The 23,480-nt window shown below is 39.1% G+C and overlaps 1 protein-coding gene across 1 annotated transcript in view; it reads right to left on the bottom strand.

Moving 5' to 3' along the window:
- The window catches only part of ZYG11A (zyg-11 family member A, cell cycle regulator), an 83,470-nt gene that overhangs the window by 19,598 nt on the left and 40,392 nt on the right, over positions 1-23,480 (bottom strand). Inside the window, exons 4-11 of the mRNA XM_006839862.1 lie at positions 19,703-19,843; positions 16,407-16,583; positions 10,628-10,692; positions 9,640-9,739; positions 9,507-9,560; positions 3,673-3,834; positions 3,550-3,594; positions 1,504-1,698 (exon numbers count right to left, since the gene is read on the bottom strand). Of these exons, the coding sequence (XP_006839925.1) occupies positions 1,504-1,698; positions 3,550-3,594; positions 3,673-3,834; positions 9,507-9,560; positions 9,640-9,739; positions 10,628-10,692; positions 16,407-16,583; positions 19,703-19,843 (939 nt within the window). The remainder of the gene's footprint in view (positions 1-1,503; positions 1,699-3,549; positions 3,595-3,672; positions 3,835-9,506; positions 9,561-9,639; positions 9,740-10,627; positions 10,693-16,406; positions 16,584-19,702; positions 19,844-23,480) is intronic.

The following is a 23,480-nucleotide window of genomic DNA, read 5'->3' as shown; positions in this document are numbered from 1 at the left end:
AAAAAAAAAAAAAAAAGGCTATTTTATGTTATTTATAATAAAATAAGCTAGAAACAAGGCACTTTTTTTTCAAAATATCAGAAACAAATTGAGGTATTTTGTTGTTGTTAAGTGTTGTCGAGTCTGTTCTAACTCATAGTGAAGCTGCATAGGGTTTTTGAGTCTGTAAATCTCTATGGGAGCAAAAGCCTTATGGTTAGCAGTCCAGTGCTTCTCATACAGAACCACCGTGCTTTCTACATTGAAGTATATGGTGATGGTTGTATGCCACCAAGTTGGATCTAACTCAGCAACTCTGTATAGGGTCCCAAGGTTGTAAATCTTTACAGGAGCAGAAAGCCTAATTTTTGTTCTGTGGAGCAGCTGGTAGATTTGAACTTCTGAACTTGAGATTAGCAGCTCAGCTCAAAATCCACTATGCTACCAGGGTTCCTTAAATTGAGGTAAACTTACTTCCAAACTACCGGGTTAGGTAATGGCTATGAAATACAATATGAATTAAAACGTGTGGGAACAAAACGTAACAAAAAGGGGAACTTCTGTTTATAAAGATGACAGACTGTGCATGCATTTATCTTCACTGCTTCCCTAAGGTCTTTGTAGTTGTTGTTAAATGTAGTCAAGTCAGTTTCAACTCAGTGACCTTGTATAGGGTTATGAGGAGCAGCTGGTAAGCTTGAACTGTCGGTCTGGCAATTCAAATTGACATTGTGGTCCAGGGCTTATTCTGCAGCGCCAAACCAGGACTTCAAGGTCTTTAATTAAAGTTTTAAAAGGAGAAGGCAAATAATATAAAGAACAAATCAAATGGAAAAATGAGAAGTGATTTAGCATGTCTAGCATTGGGTAAAGTAAAAAAGAACTCCAACTTGAAAAGAATCCTCAAAAAATTTAGAAGTTTGGTATACCAAATATGACTGAAAATGGAATTAAATGTGGGACTGATATAGTATTGGTAAAAAGTATATTTCTGGAAAAGAGTCTCAGATCTCCTTTCCCACCCCTAATAAGAATTTCTGGAGTGACCAGATGGAAGAAGGACAGAAGGCTCTGGAAGAGAAGTCTCTGGGAAGCTGAAAGAGATAAACATATCTGAATGTATGCAGGGAGATTTATACCTGGAATATAAATAGTGTGAGAAAAAGAATCTTCATTTCCCAGAGTAGGAAACTGAACTGAAAGATGATGCCTAAGAATGCAAAGTCAAGCAGTCCCAATGTAAAAATAGACCAAAATACATGGCTTTTAAAAAAAATGTTTAAAGTGGGAAAGAAGGTGGGAATAAGTCATACAGAACCATGTAACTTCTAAAAGAGAAAAAGAAAAAAGTCAGATGAAATGATAATAGAAGTTTTATCTTTGGGCTACAGGGTTATAATTTTTTTCATTGCCTTTTCCTATATTCTTCCCATTTTCTACAATGAACACGTATTACACTAAAACTAATTTTTTTTGGCAAGAAGAGATTGCTCTGGATTTTTCTAAGAGGAATACTTCCTGTACCAGGTCCTGAAGAAGAGAACTCCTCTGTAGGCCAAGGGACATCCAGGATTCTTTGTCAGATGCAAGATGGGCTATAATGCCTGCAGCTAAATAGCTGACTTCCATTTCTTTGCTATGGAGCAAACCGCTGATATGCTTCACCACATCTTCGGTCACCAAGTTGGAAGACAGCTCTTTGACTTCGGCTATGTTGTTCTACAGGTTGGATGGAACAGAGAATACCAGGGGCAGGAAAGCAGGAAAGAAACAGGAACTAGCTCTTCTCCCTTTCTACTGCTATGTTTAGATACATTCAAAATAGTTCTTTTTCATCTTCCTCCCTCCCTCTCAATTCAGCCTGATACCTATAACTCCACCTTCTTGGTGATGAAGATCACTGGTAACCAATCATTGCTTAATTACTTACTAAGTGCCAGGCACTGTACAAAATACACAAAAAGGGCTTTTTACATACTTTTTCTCACTCAATTCTTAAATTATCCTGCAAAAAAAACCTTGGCACTTAGCAAGACTATCTTGTCAGGTTCACACTGCTAATAACCAGTAGAATCATAACACAAATCCAGGCATGATTCAAGTATGCAACCCAGCCTGTTATACACTATGTTATCTTGAAATTTTAGCAAGAATGAAAGATGAGTATTTTACTTTACAGAATGTACTTGCTTTCTATGCTGCGTCATAAATTACCAACAATTTAGTGGCTTAAAACAACATACTTTTTTTAAAAAAGCAAACAAACAACTATTTATTATCTCACAGTTTCTGTAGGTCAGGCATCCAGACACTATCTAGGTCCTCTACTCTGAGGTCTCACAAGGATGCAATCAAACAATTGGCCAGGCTGCCTTCTCCTCTGCAGGTCTGACTGAGGAGATTCCATTTCCTTGTGGCTACAGGACTCAGAATTCACAACTAGGCAGTCTGGCTCCAGAATCTCTAATATTAACCACTTTGCTATGTTGTTGTTAAGTGCTATTGAGTCAGCTTGAACTTGCAGGGACCCAGTACCAGGCTAACAAGGAACTGGTAAGTTTGAACCACTAACCCTGTGGTTCAAACTGATCTTGCAAGTACTATAATACTTTATCATATAAATTTTTATTAGGATAATTTTTCAGAAATTTCTTTGTTTACACTTTTGTACTGCCAATCATGATAATCTACAACTGAGGAATTTCTTTGCTTCCTAAAGATAGTGATATATAATTTTATTACATAAAGACTTGGGGTAAATGACCTGTCTCTTCCTCAGATTCTGTATTTATAAAAATGTGAGTAACACTGTATAAGACATGCCAGATTTTCTCTTTATCACTGTGTGTATATATATATATGTTCTTTAGCAATGTGACTTTGCTGTTCCTCCCATCAAGGGGTAAAGTCTTTTCCTCTAAATTCTTTAACCTGGGGCTTAACCATGAAACTTGCTTTGGCCAATGGAATATTAGCAAACGTAATGTAGAAAGAGGTTTAAGAAGCACTTCTATAATGGGCTTGCACTCTACTGCTGCCGGGTGATCGCCGTTAAGTACAAAGTGCAGCCAACAGACCGCGCCATCTGCCAAACACGAGAGACAGGCCACCTTAGACCATCCAGCCCCAGTAAAGCCAGATGACTGACACTATATGAGTAACCGCAGGTGAGACCAGCAGAACTGTCCAAGAGAGTCCACCTTAAGCAACAGACCCGCAGAATCTCACATAAAGACGATGTTGTTTTAAGTCACAAATTATAGTCTGTTCATAGCAGTAGATGACTGATACACAATGGCATTTACTTTATTGGGATGATACGATGAGTGATACATGTCAACCAGTTACTTACAACAGTGATTAGCATAGTGTTGTTAAGTGTTGCTGAGTGGGTTCCAACTCATAACAACCCTATATAGGGTTTCTGAGGAGTGATTGGTGGGTTTGAACCTCCAACCTTACACTGAACAGTTCAGTGCTTATCCTACAGTGCCACTTCGTATGTACTACATAAGCATTTGCTTTCTTCTTTTTTAAGTAATTAGAATTAACTCAAAATAATTCTCTTACCAAAAAGCCAAGAACTTTGATTTGTATTGCTGACTCTGAAAAAGTCTGTCAAAAGAACATGCAATTAATAAGTTTATCATGAGGAAACACACTTTACATATAAACTCAATCCTGTCTTTTCACCTCCAAGACTTGGATGAAGATTGCCAATCCTTCATTTTCAATAAAGTGCTTGCACACAGCTGGAGAATCATCTGAAAGATTCCAAAGTGCTTTCAAAGTAAACAAGAGGGTGACATCATCTAAATTCTCAATCATCTTCTGTTTTACTATTGCTAGAAGCTCCTGAAAACCAAAAGACAAGGAGTAAGATGCTCTTATAACTGACAATCCATTCCAGTATACAGAAAGCAATAGTTAAGATGACGTTTAGAATCAAAGCTGGGTTCCAAACCCAAGTTCCAGCATTTAATAGCTGTGTGATCCATTTTCTCTAGTAAAATGAATTATACCTACCTCTTAAGGTTTTTTTTTTTAAAATTGGATGAAAAGAAATAAACAAATGTTAATGAACATTCAGTCCAGTTCTTGGTGCCTGATATAAAGACTCGTAATCAAGTATACAGCAGCTTCAGAACATTTAGAGAGCACCTCTGTATTAGAAATTCCTGTAAGTCAGGTTGGAGAAAGAACTGTTTTTCTCAACTATATTAAAGAATTTCAAGTTTTGATAAGTGATTTACAGGAAAAGAGTAAAAGCCTAAGACTTAACATTAGAACAAGTGGGAGTGAGAGGCCTCTCATATAACCTAAGACCTGAAGAAAAAGGATACGGCAGCCAAGCAAGGAATGGAACTTGGGATTGGAAGAGTATGCTAGGCAGAAAGAAGAGCACATACAAAGTTCTGAGGCAATTAAACATTTACTGAAGGAGTCCTGGTGGTACAGTGGGGTTAAGTAGTGAGCTGCTATCAAAAGGCTAGCGGTTTGAACCCAACAGCCACTCCATATGAAAAACATGTGGCAGTCTGTTTCTATAACTGTTATAGCCTTGGAAACAGTATAGAAACTGTGGATACCATTCTACTCTGTCCCATAGGTCACTATGAGCTAGAATCTGTTTGATAGCAACGGCCATTGAATAGGCCAGTGTGGGTGGAGTATGTCAGTATGATAGCCACATGATCTCACAGCTTGAGGAAACCACCAGATCACTTCAATGAAGCTTCTTATGTCTCATTTTGTTGTTGTTGTTGTTATTAAGTGCCATGGAGTCAGTTCTGACTCATAGTGATCCTGTACAGGGTTTCCAAGGAGCCGCTGGTGAGTTTGAACTGCTGATCTTGTGATTCAAACCAACCTTGCAGTCCAGTGCTTTATCCTACAGCAGCACACCAGGACTCCATGTCTCATTTTAGATCAGAATATTACTGAACACAAGTACAGCTAGTATTTATGTTTTATTTTCTTTCAAATATATTGATTGTTATTTGAGAGGGAAAAAAAGCAATTTTCATTTTATCTATTAACTAAAAGATACAAAAATATAAGCCCAGTGACCCAGAAAGCAGCCACTCTGGTCAGGCCCAAGACTAGATGCTTTTCATGCTTTATCTTAATGGTATTCAAAATAACCACAAGACAATGGCTACAAAATCCCAGGCAAAGTAGAGAGAGATAAATTATAAAGGCACATGGTGGTGTGAGAAATAACTCTTGTGGGTGTGGTCCATCTTCAGGAATTCATGAGACTGCTAGGCCTGGCAGACAGATTGTTGATTTACATACAGGGAGGACTATGTAACCTGACTGTTCTAGGACGTGAAAATTTAAGTAAGAATACAGCCATTAAGACAATGGGCAAGCTATTTTGGCTTCTCTGGGAGAAGGGAAAATGGGATGTACCATAGAATTGCATATGGGGAACTGGAACTGGAGGAGGGGCTTTTTGGAGACGAGAATAAAAACCTGTTTGTGGTGGCCCCTATAGTGCGTCGGCCCCTGTCTACTAGGTTGGGTGCCCAATTCTGCAAAAAGAAAACCTCTCTCTCACTAAAATGAATACAGATTGGATTACTTGAGTATTTGTCAACATAGGCAAGGTTTCTCACAGTGGTTAAGTGGCTAAGCCTGATCTATTTTAATCTAAAGCCTGAGATCTTGGCATCTTTACCTTAAACTGCCTCTCCAAAGACTCCATTATTTGCTACAATGGTTCTGTGTTCTTTCATTACTTAGATAAATGTGTTGCTCTCTATATACGTGTGGTGCTGTAGAATCAGCACTGGACTGTGAATCACAAGGTCAGCAGTTCAAACACACTAGCTGCTCCTCAGATACCCAGTACAGGGTGGTGATGAGTCGGAACCCACTTGGTGGCACTAACAGCAACAATTCCCAGCAACACCAATGATTCCTTCATCACATACTATCTTGCAAAAACTTCTACCTTAGTTAAATCAACTATCAGTTTACTCCATGTGTCTCTCAAAATAGCTGAATATCTAAAAATATTGTACTCAGCTGGTCAATATCAGTATCTGATAACAAATTTTTAATTGTCATAGAACTGTACCTGGCAATTCTACCATATTTCCCACGATTCTCTCTCCTCAAACTTCATTCCCCATCTTCTTATGCCTCATTTGAACACTTCATCTCATTTTTCACTGAAAACTATAGTTCTTCCTAACAAAACCTACCAATCTACTTGTACTTGTTTTCCTTCCTCCCTGCTCCTATATAAAGCCTACCATTTTACTTTTGCTCTAGATCCACTCCCCAGAGAAACACAATATAGCACCAAAATTATTTTCCTCAGTCTTGCCTATGATCTCTTTTAAAAACTATTCTCATGGGCATAAATTTATCTTAATGTAACATACCTTTTAAACAAACAAATCGTACAGACTCTATGTTAAGTGCCATCTCGAGTCAGTTCCCACTCATAGTGACCCTGTATAGGGGTTCTAAGCAGCAGCTGGTGAGTGTGAACTGTCAACTTTGCGGTTCAAACTGACCTTCGGTCCAGTGCATTTTCCTGCAACGCCTCACCAGGCCTCCTCTAGACTCCATTGTTGTTGTTGTTGTTAAGTGCCATCGAGTCGGGTCCGACCCATAGCGACCCTGTACAAGGTTTCCGAGGGTGTAAATCTTTACGGGAGTAGAAAGCCTCATCTTTCTCCCGCGGAGCGGCTGGTAGTTTCGAACCGCTGACCCTAAGGTTCGCAGCCCGATTCGTAACCACTACGCTACCAGAGCTCCTTACTAGACTCCATAACGTTTCCTTATTTCTTGGAATCTCATCAAGACATAGCAAAAAGTTGTCTGCATTTTCTAAATCCCCATTTGCTTATCATCATTACTCCAATCAGGATTTGCCCCACTTTTCTACTAAAACAACATAATCTAGATCACCAAAGACTTTCATCTGCCAAACCCAGTTGTTAACTGTTCTGTTTCATTCAGCCAATCATTAGCATTTGACACATTTTCCTTGGATTCTGTGATACCCCTCTCTCCTGGCTCTCTAACTTACTTTAGATGCTCCTTCTCCATGTCCTTTCCTGACTCCTCCTATTCTTCCAACATAAGTATGTGTTGTTGTTATGTGCTATCCAGTTAGTTCTGACTCACAGTGACCCTGTATAGGGTTCTGAGGCTGTAAATCTTTACACGAACAGAAAGCCTCTTCTTTCTTCCACAAGCCTCTGCACTTTTCTTCTAAAAAGCCAGCCTTTCTTATACATACATTGTACATTCATTCTAGGTGATCTCATTCACTATCAAAATGATATTCATAGCCCTCTTGGTGTGGAGCTATGGGTTAATGCACTGGACTGGTTTGAATCACAAGGTTGGCAGTTCAAACTCACCAGCCACTCCTACAAAACGCTGCACAGGGTTGGTATGGGTTGGAACTGACTCGACAGCACTTTAACAGCAGCAGCATCAAACTGATTACTTGACATTTCAAACATCTCAGAAATTAATGTGTCCAAAACCACTTTAAAAAAAAAAAGATTTCTTGTAAATTGAGTAAAGCTTTACAGAATAGTTCACTGGTCTCACATTCAACAAACCACTCATAATTTTTATCCTCTAAACCTACTGGATGGATACCAAATATTTTCAAGATTCGATTAAAAACAACAGGAAACATACTTCTGGGGGAAATGAAATTAATGGAAAACATCCTGTTTTCATACAGGAAGAATCAGTATCACAGGGATATTAATTCTTTTAAGTCAACTGATAAATTTAACATAATCCCAAAGCAAAACTGTTGAATGATGATGCATGGAGGAGATTGTAATCATTGCAATGAAATGAAGGTGTAAAGCTGATGTTTTCCCATTCAAACTAGCACTCAGCTCACAATTAAAAAAAAAAAAATGACACTAAGAAAATTTGAATACACAGAGCAAACTTAAAATTAATGGAACATATTAGAATCTATAAATAGATGTAAATACATGTATATGATGTTGTTGAGTGCTGTCCAGTTGATTCCTACCCATAGTGACCCTGTACAGGTTTTCTGAGGCTGTAAATGTTTACGGGAACAGAAAGCCTCATCTTTCTCCCACAGAACTACTGGTAGTTTGGTAGTTTCAAACTGCTGACCTTGAGATTAGCAGCCCAATTCATAACCATTACACTACCAGAGCTCCTTTAGTATATAGGATAAAAGCCAAGAAAAGAAAAAAAATTATTCAATAAAGGATATAGAAGCATTTGAGTAGACATTGGGAAGAAAAGTTATAATAGCTCACTACAATCTCAAAAACATTGTGAAAGAATCAAACATTCACATGCTTTAAGGAGAGAAAATGAGAAAATGTAGAAGTACTAGATTAAAAAATAAGTATTAAAAAAAAAAAAACCTTCCAAGGAGTAGGAAAATACTTTTAAAGTATGCTATCAAATGATCCCAAAGAGCTCTGGTAGCACAGTGGTTACAAGTTGGGCTGCTATCCTCACAGTCAGCAGCAGTTCAAAACTACCAGCAGTTCTGCAGGAGAAAGATGAGGCTTTCAGCTCCCGTTAAGGTTTACAGCCTCGGGAACCCTGTGCAGGGTCGCTATGAGTCAGAACCGACTCCACAGCACATAACCACCATCACCAATGATTCCAGAGGGCAGTGAAGTGGGTCTTTATGGATCAACACTGGACATCGAATTACAACATTGGTGGTTTGAGCCCACCAGCAAATCCACAGGAGAAACATGAGGCTTTCCTCTGCAAAGATTTACAGCCTTGGAAACCCTAAACAGTCTCACTATGAGTCGGAACCAACTCAATGGCACTTAACAACAATAACAATTATCAATCCCAGAGGCATTTAAAAATAAATAAGTAAATTTAAACAATTAAAATTTTTTAAATATTGTAGGGTAAAACATGCCATATATGAAGTAAACCCAGACAAATAGCCAACTAGGGAAAATACATGCATCTTTTCTTATAGTCAAAGGTCTATTTCCTAAATATATACAGAAATACTGTAAGTTAAAAAAAAGTCAACAAATCAAAAGAAAAATATGTAAATTCACAGAACATACAAGGGACTCCAAAGTTTAAAAAACTAAATTAGTTCAAATCTCATCTCAGAATAAACAGAAGTTCAAAGTAAGATGATGTACAATTTCAGTGAGCAATGTTAGTATAATCATAATAATGTAAATACAGAAAATGTGTTTAGGGTCGGTGGAAGAAGGTAATTGGCAGACATTTGTAGGAGAGCTAAATCCATATTCACCTGGCAGAAAAGTCAGTATCTGTATCTAAAACTGACAAATCAAAAATTACGGGACTTAGAAAATCTTTTATTTATCAATGTGGCGATAAATACAAGAAGCAACAGTTGTAGATCTGACAGATTTTCCACACACAGATTCACAAAATCACATACATATTTTTCATTATAGGACTTTCAGAATGATTTGATTTTTTTAAACTGAATTTATGAAATCACTTTAACAACAAAAAGGATATAAAAGTAACAATCAGCTTACTTTGACCGCCATAAGGAGCTCTCCCTTGAGTTGTGCACTTTGTTCAGGTGAGAGCTATAAGTAAAAATAGAGTGAAATATAGCAAATCTGTGAAGACTGGGAAAATAGGAATCTTGACTTAGGAGCCACATACCTGCAGGGCTAGAAGAGAGGTGATGCTCACTGCCATTGTTTGCATCTTGGGGTTTTCACGGTCACAGAGCCATCTCATGACAAATTTGGCAGCATCAAATCTGAAAAGCAGTATTGATTTTTCTCACAATAATAAAGTTTGTGGAACTGTATGTGGGGAGAGAAGAAATCACTTAGCCTCCCCTTTCTAAATTCTGTTAACAGAAATAGCCTTGGAGTTCTAAAACTTCAGCTATGAAAAACAAAAGCATTTGGCAAACAGGATTCTAAGAAAGATGGACAGTTTCTACTGTGATGAGCCTGAAAATAAAGAAGTCCCTTAAGAGGTAGTCACTTGTCATTTGAATTCTACGCAGTGCTAAAATGTAAGTCAATCAACCAACTACAGTGGCATAGCTTACAACTCACACCCATAGATAAAGAGGCTTTGTTCTTATCAGTCTGCACTTCACTTTTCTGCTTTTTAAGCAACTCTTTAAATACATGAACCTGGAAGATCCCAAAGGTCCCACGAAGAATCCCTCTGGAATTTCTAGAATGATGATTTTTTAAAAGTTATTAATAATATCAAAAAGAATGACTAATATTTAAAACAGCCTATACTTCTGAAACTGTTGTTGTTGAGTGCCGTCAAGCTGGTTCTGTTCCACAGTGACTCTGTACAGGAGCTGAACTCAAACCACCAACCTTGCAGAGTTCAGCACATTCACCTACAGTGCAACACTGGTACTTCTTAACTTTCCAAACATTATCTTACTCAATTCTCCTAAGAATCACTGCTTTACAAATTTCAACAGAAGGGTTCATGTTCTTACCCACTGTCCTGTATTAGAATTGCACTTTGGGAGGCAACATTGAGAAGTAATCTTGTCCCCTAAACACTATCCCAACCCTCATCAGGCTCAGGCTAAGGAACTGATTAAGAGCTAACAGTACTCAGAGTTAACCCTGGTCAATGTTCCAATCAGAAGATGAAGCTTTATACTTGCCTGTCAAATGGAACATCCACAAGAATCCTGGAATTGGTTAAGGAAAGTAGGCAGTTCTTCTGTAACTTTTAGGGAATAAAAGAAAAAGAATCTTGAGCAAATGTATATCCTGTTCTAAACAACATTCTTAGCATTTGGAAGGTGCGACCAGTGAGTTTTGCTGTTCATATTCTACTGAGGACACACTATGTACCTGGCCCTTTCCAAGTTTCGCACTTAATCTCTGCCTAAAGAACAATCCCTCCAGTTTTGACCATGAAGGGTGTATACCCACTGCATCCTGGCAGGAAAGCAGTCTGCCTGTATGCCAGTATACAAGGGAGCTTAAAAAGTTTGTAAAATTTTTTGCTGGTTTTTAATTCCACTTTTCCACAGACTTTTTGAAACTACCTTCATAGATGATCCACCAGAATCTTGGCCATCTACTGGATGGCATATGTCTTTGTCAGAGTGCTTATCTACCTCTGTGATAGAGCCTACTTTCTACCTACGATCAGCAGGGGTTGAGCATTTATGAAAGAAAATGTTCATAAATGTTACATTTATGAAAGAAAAAGGGCCTCCCTTGGAAAGAATCTGAGGAAAGGTATAAACCAGGGAAAAAAACACACAAAAAAACAAAACCCAGTACTACTGAGTTAGCTCCAACTCATAGCAACCCTATATAACGTTAACAAGGCTATACATCTCAAAGGAGCAAAAAGACTTATCTTTCTCTTAAGGAGGTTTGAACTACTGACCTTGTGGTTAGCAGCTTGGTGATCATCCTAAAGTGCTATCCAAAAAAATACAGGAATAGAAAAATATAACAGCTCTTTGTAAGGGTACAAGACTACCCTCCTTGTTGTATTAAAAAAATAACAAGCCAAGTCATATTAAAGTATACACACTTCAATTGTTGTTTCTTGTTCAGTACCCTCTAGTTCGGTTCCAAGGAGTTCTGGTAGCCAAGTGGTTACGAGTCAGGCTGCTAACCTCAAGGTCAGCTAGTTCGAAACTACCAGCGGTTCCGCAGAAGAAAGATGAGGCTTTCTGCTCCTGTAAAGACTTACAGCCTCAGAAACCCTATATAGGGTTGCTATGAGTTGAATCTGACTTCATGGCACACCACCACCACTACCAGTTTGGCTCCGACTCCTAGAGACCCTGTATAGGGTTTCTGACCTTGGGTTAGCAGTCCAGTTCTTTACCTACAATGCCACACCAATTCATACACCAGTGTAACCACAATCAAGATATAAAATATTCCCATCACTTCAAAGAGTTCCTTTCTGCCCCTTCTATTCATTACCAACCCCAGAAAAATTATTGTCATTATAGATAAGATTTGTCTTTTCTAAGATTCCAGATTATTTTGTTAAGCATATTTTTTGATGTGGTTGCATGTGTTATCACTTCATTCCTTTTTATTATTAATTTACTTAGTATGGCACTGTGGGATTAGCAGGGACTGGTAACTACAAGGTCAGTAGTTCCAACTCACCAGCCGCTCTCAGAAAACCTATACAGGGTCTCTAAGAGTTGGAACTGACTCAACAGCACACAATGACAACAAATATTTCCTTATATGATTTTGCCATTCACTTAATAGGTAATTGGGTTATTTCAACATTTATTTTGCAATTATGAATAACTATTGTAAACATTCATGTATAAGCCTCACGTGAATATATGATTTTGCTTGGTGTTTTGGGCAAGCATTGGGCTACTAACTACAAGACCAGTGGTTCAAACCCACTAGCTACTCCACGGGAGAAAGATGAAGTTGTCCTTATTATAGACAAGCAAGTTTTAAAAGGTTCATGGAAAAAATGGAATTAAAAGCTATTGGAATCAGAGCTCAACTAGAATAAGAAAGAAGAGGAAAAAAGTATTCTGATACAATTTGATGAACTTGACCTACACCTATGGATACAGTAGCTCAAAAGAGGGAACAAATCTTTACAGCGAGGATCATTCTCAACCCCTCCCTCCATACACAGAGTAGACAGAGATGGGAAGCTTGGACATTGGCTACCCAAAATAGGGGGAGCTACAAAGGCGAGAAGTGACTGGCTTACAAGTTTTCAAGAGGGAGCCTAGATCCAGAGGATGCGAAGGAAGGTAGAATCTTCACTGAGTAGTATCCAATCTGTCTAGGCGAGGCTGATGAAAAGAAATGCAGATAGGTCTCTTGTGATACAATAGTGAATAATTGTTATCAGGATTGATTGTGAGGGGTGGAAATGTAAAAGTAGATGTTTTGTAGCAAAAGGAGGGGAGTGATGAACTTTGCAGTCTAGGAGCAGAGGTCCCTGGGACCATCAAGGGAGAAGAGCAGAGAGTGGGACACCACCCAGTGGAGCAGTGACACCAGAGATGGAGACAGAGACCATGATGTGGAGAGATGGAGTGACTGGGGATTCTAGACCCAGGGAGAGAGAGGAGCTGTGTGCTGAGGACTTGGGGGTAGGCTTTGGTTGTTTGATGATGTATGGAGGGGATTGTAGGATTGGCAATAAAACGACATACGATAGGATGAATGTAAAGCTAATATTCTCCCATGTAAACTATCACATAATTCACAATAAAACATTAAAAAAAAAAAAGCTAATGGACCCCTCACATGACTGAAACTCAAAGGAAACACATGAGCAGGAATATAAGCTGGCTGGTGACCATGAGAAAGATTAAAAAAAAAAAAAAATTTTCTGATAAAGGAAACGAGTATAAATGGCTACAATTTGATGAACTTGACCTATATTTATGGATGTAGTAGCTCAAGGTAGTGGAGTCCTGATGTGGTGCTGTGGGATAATGTGCCAGACTGCAAAGCCATTTGAAGTCAGCAGTTCAAGTTCACCAGCTGCTCCTTGGAAACCCTATAGGGTCGCTATGGGTTGGAACCAACTCAATGGCACTTCACAACAACAGCTCAAGGTACTAACTGAGAGGGAAGGAATCTTCACATCAGATATCAGTCCTATCCCCTCTGTATACAGAATAGATAGGAACAGGCAACTTAGACATTGGCCCCCTAAAATGATGGGGGTGATAGAGGGATAAAGTGATTGGCTTACAAATTTTTAAGAGGGAGTTTAGCTTAAGAGACTGCGGGGGAGATAGAGTCTCCACTGAATAGTTTTCATCTTGTCTAGATGGTCTGGTGAAAAAAGATGGGGATAACATTAAGATTCAATAGTAACTGTTATCATGACTAATTGTGACTGTTATAACTGTAAAGGTTTCGTAATAAAAATGGGGGAGTAGTAGTCCAGCAGCAAAGGACCCTAAGATCATCAAGGGAGAAGAGCACAGGCAGAATGTGAGACACTATAGAGAGAAGTAGCGACACCAGAGATGGAGGCAGAGATGGGTACATGGAGAGAGGAAGCAGTTGGGGACTCTGGACTCATGGAAAGAGAGGGACTGGGTACTTTTGGACAGGAGGCAATCTTGCAGAATGTGCATTATGGTTGTTTAAATGATTATATATTCCTGAGTGTTTTGTGTACATCCCACCTCCCTTACCTGCCCCCCCAAACAAAACAAACCAGAGGGAATGTAAGCAAATACTGTTGGATGATGACACACAGAGATTGTAATCATTGTAATGAAACGATGGCATAAAGCCAGTGTTCTCCCATGTATACTATCACTCAGTTCACAATAAAACTTAAAAATAAATAAATAATGGAATTGAAGTGTGAGGTCCCTAACTAGAAAAGCAGCGACAGTGGCAGAGGCAGTGGCATGGAGCAACAGAGCGGCTGCGGGCTCTAGGGTCATGGACTGAGAAAGACTGTGTGCCTGCAGAATGTGCCCTTTGGACATTTACATGAATTATGTATTTTTTGATTTATATGTGTACATAAAATATTTTTGCTTTGTTTTATTTGTGAAATATAAGATGTAAAAGGGAAGGTGCAGGGAGGAAGCAGGATAACTTATTGTAGGAAGGGGACTATAATCATTGAGATGAAACAGTGTATAATTTGTTGAATATAAAGCTAATGATTTTGTCTGTAAACCTTCACTCAAATTCACAATAAAAACTAAAAAAAAAATAGATAACGGAATTATTGCATGAACTTTTGGAAGCCCTCTCACATACACATGCATGCACGTGTGTGTGTGTGTGTGTGTGTGTGTGTGTGTGTGTGTGTGTGTGTATATACAGACATACACATACATCTACACCTGGAGTACTGGTGTGGCGCTGGACTACTAACTGAAAGGTCAATGGTTCAAATTCACCAGTCACTGCTCAGAAACGCTATATGGGTAACTGTGAGTCAGAACCAACTCATCGCCACTAAACAACATACGTTAATACATGTATACATATATGACATTTTGTCCAGTCTGTGGCTGACTTTTTCATTAAAATTTTTTTTGCGTGTGTGAGCAGTTTCTAATTTTGATGAACTCCAGTTTTTTTATGATATACACTTTCTCTATCTGATCTAAGAAATCTTTGCCTGGTACTGCAAGGCTAAAAATATTTTCTCCAGTATTTTCTTCTTGAAGTTTTAGTTTCAGCATTTATATTGATATCTGTGATTCAACGCAACTTAATTTTTGTGTATGGTAGGAGCAGTTGTTAAGTGTTGTCAAGACGGTTCCAACTCATAGGATACCCTGCCTAGTTTCAAAGGAGCTGCTGATGGGTTTAAACATTGCTCTTGTAATTCAAAATAACCTTGAGGTCCAGTGCAGTGCGACACCACGACTCCATGGTGGGAGGTTCAAAGTTCAAGTGTCAAAGTTCATTTTTCTCCATATGAATCTGCAACACTGTTTCAACACCATCTGTTGATAAGACTAGCATTTCATTCCCCACTGAATTACTCTGGCATCCTTGTTAGTTTTCAATTGTCTATACATGTGTTCCTGGTGTGACGCTATTGGATCAGCACTAGATTAATAACCACAAGGTTGGTGGTTCAAACCCACCAGCTGCTCCTTGGAAACCCTATACAGGGTCGATATGAATCAGAACTGACTCAACAGCACTTATATAACCATACTAAGTTTAGAGTTCTGGTGTGACACTGTAGGATAAGCATTGGACTGCTAATCACAAGGTCCACAGTTCAAACCCAGCAGCAACTCCTCAGAAACACTACACAGGGTTCCTATGATTCAGAACTGACTCCATGGCCCTGGCTACATAATAATTAAAGTGCTCAGCCACCAAACAAAAGACCACCCAACTGTTCCATGGGACAAAGATGATAGTTCACTTCCTTAAAGATAAACAGCTGTGGAACCCCTAGCGGGGGACCAACATGATGGCAATGGGCTTTTTTGGTCTTTGTTTTGTGTTTTTTTTTCCATATGCATGTATGGATCTACTTCTGAATTCTATTTCAAATATTTACTATAAACATATAAAGTATCAGAAAGACAAAAATACCCTAGTAGAAAAGAAACAGAATAAAGAAGACATGCTAAACACACAACTTATAAAAGAAAATACAACTATAAAAAGTTTAGCTTCTACTTAGCTGCATAAATCAAATCAAAATATTAAAATGAGCAGACTTTTATGTCTATAAGGATATATACCAAAGTGTTAATCTCATATGTTGCTAGGCATCTGGTTTATGAGTCATTTAAAATATTTTTAACTTAACTACTATTTCCAATTTTTTTAAAAAGAATAAACGATGGACTTCTTATCTAACTATTCTGTCTCTCTCTCAAGTAGGATGAAACACCAGAACGAAGTAAAACATATTTCTTCAACTATTTATCTGGAGTTTTAAATCACAGTCAAATATTCAATTAAAGTTACCTGCTGGTAATGGGGGAAATTTTTCAGGGCCTTGAAAAGCAGACAGGTAAACTCTGACAATAGACGAACAGGCATTCCCTTGGCCAGGCCCTGGCGCGTTAAGTTGAGGGCACAAGCACTGGCTGTGAACTGCACTGGCAAGTCCAATGGATGGTTCCTCATTCCTGTAGTCACAAGCTGAAGATGAACTTGATTTTAGTGACATATAAAACGACGACATTATTTAATACAGTCTCGTTTTTGTGTTAGTTGGCAAACATATTTGGGCATTGGGATAGTAACAGGTGTTCCCTAGCCTTAGTATATTTCATGTAGCACATTCAAGTTATTGCATAATACCTCCTAATTTAAACGTGGCCATTAACTATCCATGGTGTTTTCAATAGCCTCATATGGATGTGAAAGCTGGACAGTGAATAACGAAGATCATAGAAGAATTGATGCCTTTGAGTTGTGGTATTGGAGAATACTGAAAGTGCCATGGACTGCCAAAAGAACCAATACATCTGTTTTGGAAGAAGTGCAGCCAGAGTGCTCCTTGGAGGCCAGGATGGCTAAGCTTCACCTCTCATACTTTGGACATATTGTCTGGAGGAAACAGTCACTGGAGAAGGATGTCATGCTGGGTAAGGTGGAGGGTCAGAGAAAAAGAGGAAGACCCCTAACGAGATGGATCGGCCAGGTGGCATCATCGATGGACTCAAGTGTGGCAGCGGTAGTGAGGTTGGCCCAGGATTGGACATTGTTTCGTTCTGCTGTGCATGGGGTCGCTATGAGTCGGTTCTGACTCGATGGCACCTAACATTTAACTATCCTGGTGTGGCATGTGGATTAATGCGCTGGACTGCAAAGTTTGTTTGAACCGCATGGTTCAAACTTACCATCTGCTCCTAGGAAACCCTATACAGAGATACTATGGGTTGGAATCGACTCGACAGCACATAACAACACCATTAATTATCTGTAGGACTTTGGGACGGTCCTTCCCTTCACTGGACCTCTGTATTCTCAGCTGTAAAATGAATTAATTTCATAACAATTTACTGATCTTCATTCCATGCAAAGCATTGTGATAGCTACTGCATTAGACACAAACATACTCTGTTCTTCAGCTTAAAGTTTTGTGAGAGAAATCACACACATAAAAAACACTGTGAGGAATGCCAAAAAAACCATGCAACTGAAAAAAGCATCACAAAACAGGCATAAAGAAAGTACTGGGGTCCTGTAAACTTTACTGCATTCACAAAAGACTTCCAATGTAGGAAGGATCCAGCCTCCTCAAATTTTGGATTTTTATTCTATTCCTGTTGGGAGCAATGTTGCTGTTTTCTTTCAGATGTTTTCAAACACAAGTTTTTAAAAAGTGATGAAATGAATAAACCAAATTTTAGGGCAAAGTGATATCGTGCTAAATTGTTGTTGTTGTTGTTATGTGCCGTTGAGTCGACTCTGACCCACAGTGACCCTGTATAGGGTTTCCAAGGAGCAGCTGGTGAGCTTGAACCACCAACCTTGCAGTTAAAACAACTTTGCAGTCTGATGCATTTAGTCCATAGCACCACACCAGGATTAAATTAGTAAGTCTTATTTTAGGCAAAAGGAGCCCCAGTAGCACAATGGTTAAGTACTCTCAACAGCTAACAGAAAGGCTGGTAGTTCAAACACACCTAGGGCAAATCTGAGGAGAAATATCTGGTAATCTGTTACCATAAAAGTTCCCCAAAACTACTCTAGACCCAGAGAGGGAGAGGGGCTATGTAGTGACGACTGAGGGACAGGCTTGCAGGGTATACCCTTTGGTTGGCTGATGATGCATGGATGGGATTGTAACCATGGTAATGAAACGATACAGGGTTGGATGAATGTAAAGCTAATGTTTTCCTCCCAGGTAAACTATCACATAATTCACAATAAAACATGAAAAATTAAAAAAAAATTAAAATAACTGACTCAAGAGCAAAGGGTTTTTTGTTTTGTTTTTTGATAAAGAAAACAAGTGTAAATCGCTACAATTTGATGAACTTGACCTATACTTATGGATGTAGTAAAGGAGCTCTGGTAGCGTAGTGGTTATGAATCGGGCTGCAAACCTAAAGGTCAGCAGTTCAAAACTACCAGCTGCTCTGCAGGAGAAAGATGAGGTTTTCTGCTCCCGTAAAGATTCACAGCCTCGGAAACCCTGTTCAGGGTCGATATGGGTCAGAACTGACTCGACAGCACTTAACAACAACATAAAGGCACAAAGTGACTGGCTTACAAGTCTTCAAGAGGGAGTTTAGTTTCAGAAGATGTGGGGGAAGGTAGAATCTCCACTGAGTGGTTTTCAACCTGTCTAGATGGGGCTGGTGAAGGAGAGATGGGGTAAGATTCTTGTGGTTCAATAGTGAGTAATTGTTATTGTGACTGATTGTGATTGTTGCAACTGTAAAGGTAGACATTTTGTAGCAAAAGAGGGGAGTGGTTGATCTTGCAGTCCAGGAACAGAGGACCCTGGACCATGAAGGGAGAAGAGCAGGACTGGACTATGGGAACCTATTCAGAGAAGTAGCAACACCAGAGATGAAGGCAGAGATGATGACGTGGAGAGATGGATCTGCTGGAGACTCTAGACTTATAAAGGAAAAGGGGCTATGTGCTGGTGGCTGGGGGGCAGGCTTGCAGGATATGCCCTTTGGGTGTTTGAATTATTGCATATTTCTGAGTGTTTTGGTGTACATCCAAAAACAATAACAACAACAACAACAGAGGGAATAGAAGTAAATATTGTTGAATGATGATTTACGGAGGGTATTGTATCATTGCAATGAAATGAAATACTATAGGATGAATGTACAACTGATGTTCTCCCATGTAAACTATCGCTCAATTCACAATAAAACATTTAAAAAATAAAAAAGGTTCCCAAAACCAAGCCAAACCCACTGCCACCACGTCAATCCCGACTCACAGGGACATCCTAGAAAAACTCTGCTGGTCAGTTCTACTACTCTGTCACATTGCATCAACAACACCTAACAACATTTTAGACAAAATATAACAATGTCTCTATACTTGCCAATTTCTAAAAACTTCATGATTCAAACTGATTTCATATGGACTGAAAAGACTGAGATGCTTCAAGGGTATGGCAGGTAAGCCTAACATTGTTTTCTTTTCTGTGTGAGGGCGCTACAGGATATATGTCATTATGTAACTCATACTGGATATAAATTACTGTATGCAATGTGTTTGGTGAGTAACCTTCTATTTAACTAAGAAATAATACTAAAACTGCTTTTCTGAGGAGCAGTTACCTTTAAAATGGCAGGCATAGTTATCTGCACTGAAAACGTCTCTGTAAAGAGTCTGTAGAGAGCTTCCTTCATAAAACATGCCCGGTTCCTGTATCTGCTCAGTGCTTCTGAAATCTGACTCAGATTGGCTCCTCCAGCAACCTGCAAAAAAAAAAAAAAACAAGAGTTTTTGTGCCTCAATTATTGGAATCCACAGTAATAGGTGTTTATTAAATGTTCCAGATGCTTTGCAAAGCTGCTTTAATGTCATCATAAATCTAATAGTTAAATGTTCCCACCAGCTTCATTTATACAGATAAGCACTGAGAGGTGAAGTGCTTCATTAACATAAACAATGGTTATGTTGAGAAAAATAAAAGAACTTGAAACAAAATTAAAAAGCTACAGAAAGTAAATCAAGATAAAAGCTAAAGAGAGAACAAACAAGATGGCAAATCAGGTGGAAGTGCAGTAAGGAGCTCCCTCAGCAACAACACAGAATACAGGAGCAAGCAAGCTCAGGGGATGGTCCCAGAACTCTGAACCACATATAAAGGAATATTTAGAAGGTTGGAAAGCTTACAGATAGGGGAATTTGTAGCAGTAACAAGAAATCCATTGCTTTCAAATTCAAGATGCTCAACCCACAGTGGCATCTTGAAATTTGTCAAGAGTGAAAAGGGAAGCCCATTTCCTGATCACATCTACCTGGAGGCAATCAGAAAGCATAAAGAAATACCAAAATACACAACCATCTAAGTATTAAGGCCACAGATAACTCCTGAATATGCCCCAAAAACATAAGCAGATGACCATATCTGCACATGTCCAGAAATGAGACAAAGTGACTGAGGCAAATGAGCTGGAAGTAGACCTACACTCCATACTGGAAGATGGGCAAGCTTTGGAAATGCCTGAGAAAGAATTCAGAAAAATGATTATAAAATTTATCAAAACACTATATAATGGAGTTGAGAAAAATAAGAAGTCAGGAAAACGCTAAAGGAACAATTAAATTAGATACAGCATTGGAAACAATTCAAAACCTACAGAAAAAGGTCTAAACAATTAATACAAGAATATCAGAAATGGACAATATACTAAAAGGGCAAAGGAGTAGAATTCAAGAGATAGAAGCCAGAACTAGTGAGCTAGAAGATAAATCTCTCAACACTTATACTAAGACAGAAGAGCAAACACAAAAAAGGATTTTAAAAAATCTGAAGAAGGCCTAAGATTCATGTTAGACAACATGAAGAGGAATAAGTATTATCGGCATTCTGGAACAGGAAGAATCACACAAGTCCACAGAGGAGATATTTGAAGAGCTTCTAGAAGAAAAATTTCCTAACATCATGAAAAGTGAAAAGATAAGCATTCAAGAAGCTCAACGAACCCCAGGATGGATAGACCTTAAAAGACAATCACCAAGACATATAATAATTAAGCTCTCCAAAATCAGAGATAAGGACAGGATCTTTAAAGCAGCTAGGGAAAAGAGAACTGTAACATACAAAAGGCAAGCAAATCAGATTAAGCTCAGATTTCTTAACAGAAACTATGCAGGCAAGAAGGCAATGGGGAGACATATATAAAACCCTGAAAGAAAAAAACTACCACCCAGCAAAGCTGTCAATCAAATATGATGGTGTAATCAAAACATTCCAGGATAAATAGAAGCTAAGGGATTTTGCCAAAGCCAACCCTGCTATGATAAACATCCTAAAGGAAGTTCTGTGGACTGAGAACCAACAAGAACAGACGACAACTACAGAATGACGTACATGGCAGGATCACCTTGAACTCAACTGACAAATGAAAGAGTCAAGAACAGAATATAATGATAAGAAAAGAGGATCTGGGAGGTCAGTCTATGATCAAAACAATTACAATGTGAAAGAAGGTAAACACAGAAGAACAGAGATCCAGGTGGTGGGAAGGTCAGGTAGATTGCAGGATAAAATAGACTGTCTTAAATGGAGGACAGAACTAATGGAATATAAGGTAACCACAATGGGGTTGGGGGGGGTTTAGTTTGGGTGTTGGGGAGGACAATATTAAGAAGGGGGAGGGCACAGAAGAACAAGATAGATAGGAGAACACTGAGACAGGTTTGCATGGCCTAGTGGGACAGAGGTAAATAGTGATGCATACTCAATCTTGGAACAACAGGGCTCTGGGATATAGGGATCTTGGTATAGCTTGAAGAAGATAAATAATACTAAAATCCTTGACTGCCTTATGAATATTAGTTTCTCTTGCTTACTACTGTAAAATAGATACTTGAGTGGGATAGAAAGGAATGTTGGGAAACATGATTAGAGAAACCTGTAAGCCCATCTTCAGCCTATAACTGATTGGAATACCTAAAAGGGGTTCTACAACTTGCCCAGTGAAATAGGCCTCGTGTAAAGCCTTTACAAAGCATAGGACCTTAGGTGGAATCCTTAGTCCCATCCAGAACCTTATGAGGTGGGACATTCCTACTAGAAAGGACAAGCACACTGGAACAACTACAGTGACAGAAGATACATCTTCAAAGAAAGATCAGCAGGAAAAACCCAAAACAAAAATGTCAGCATGACTGGCTACTACAAGAATAAGCAAGCTGTTCACCAGAAAGACATTAAAGCTAGCAATCAAGTGCCTTCAGGACAAACTCCCCTCTAAGACTGAAACTCAAAGGGAATACACAAACAAGCATGTAAGCTTGCTGGCGACCACATTGGTCTACTGGTGAGTGGAAGAGGAAGAAAGGCAGCGATGAAGAAAAGGGCTGAGTTCAAACCCAGTCCATTGAATCCCGTTGACCTGGAGATGAGAGGACGAAGAGGAAGGGCTGGTTGGTCCAAAGTGTGGTGAGACCTGAAGACACTTGAGCCCATGGACAAGGACTTAGCCACAGAGGGCTAGAGCTCAAAGTGAAGCATCCAGCTGATATGAAGTGAGGGGAGATGCACAAGAACACCCAAACTTGCATACATTAAGTACCCTTTAGACCTAGCCTTGATGGCTCGATAATCAGAACTTGACTAGAGGAAGATTGAAAGGGGGAGGGGGGGATTTTTTTTGGATAAAGGAAACAAGGGTAAATTGCTTCAATTTGATGAACCTGACCTATACTGAGAGCAGTACTTACTCTAAATACCAACAGAGAGGGAAAGAGTCCTCACATCAAGTATCAATGCTACCCCCTCTGTACACAGGGGGACAAGCAACTTAGACACTGGCTACCTAAAATGAGGGGGCAATAAAGGCACAAAGTGACTGGCTTACAAGGTTTCAAGAGGGAGTTTGGGGGGAAAGAAAGAGTCCCCACTGAATAGCTGTCATCTTGTCTAGATGGGTCTGAAGAAAAGAGACGGGGATACGATTCGTAAGATTCATAATTGTTATCATGACTAATTGCGACTGTCACAATTGTAAAGGTAGAAATTTTGTAACAGAAACAGGGAAGTGGTTAATCTTACAGCCCAGAAACAGAGGACCCTAGGACCATCAAGAGAGAAACGGAAAAGCAGAATGAGGGACCTTATCCAGAGAACCAGTGATGCCAGAGAAGGAGGCAGAGATGGGGGCATGGAGAGGGGGAGTGGCTGAGGACTCTAGATTCCTGGACTAAGAAGAGAGGGCGTAAGAGCTGGTGGCCAGGAGGCAGACTTGCAGAATGTGCCCTTTGGAGATATAAATTATTATATATGCCTGAGTGGTTTAAAAAAAAAAAAAGATAAAAGATAAAATGATATGGGGAGAAAGTTAATCAAATTAATAAATCAAATTCTGGTTCCTTGGTGGAAAA

This window comes from Chrysochloris asiatica, unplaced genomic scaffold (genome assembly GCF_000296735.1).
Source record: "Chrysochloris asiatica unplaced genomic scaffold, ChrAsi1.0 scaffold00026, whole genome shotgun sequence".
In the NCBI taxonomy this organism is placed as follows: domain Eukaryota; kingdom Metazoa; phylum Chordata; class Mammalia; order Afrosoricida; family Chrysochloridae; genus Chrysochloris; species Chrysochloris asiatica.
The sequence above is the reverse complement of the archived record's forward strand: the minus strand, read 5'-3'. Positions and strand labels throughout refer to the sequence as shown.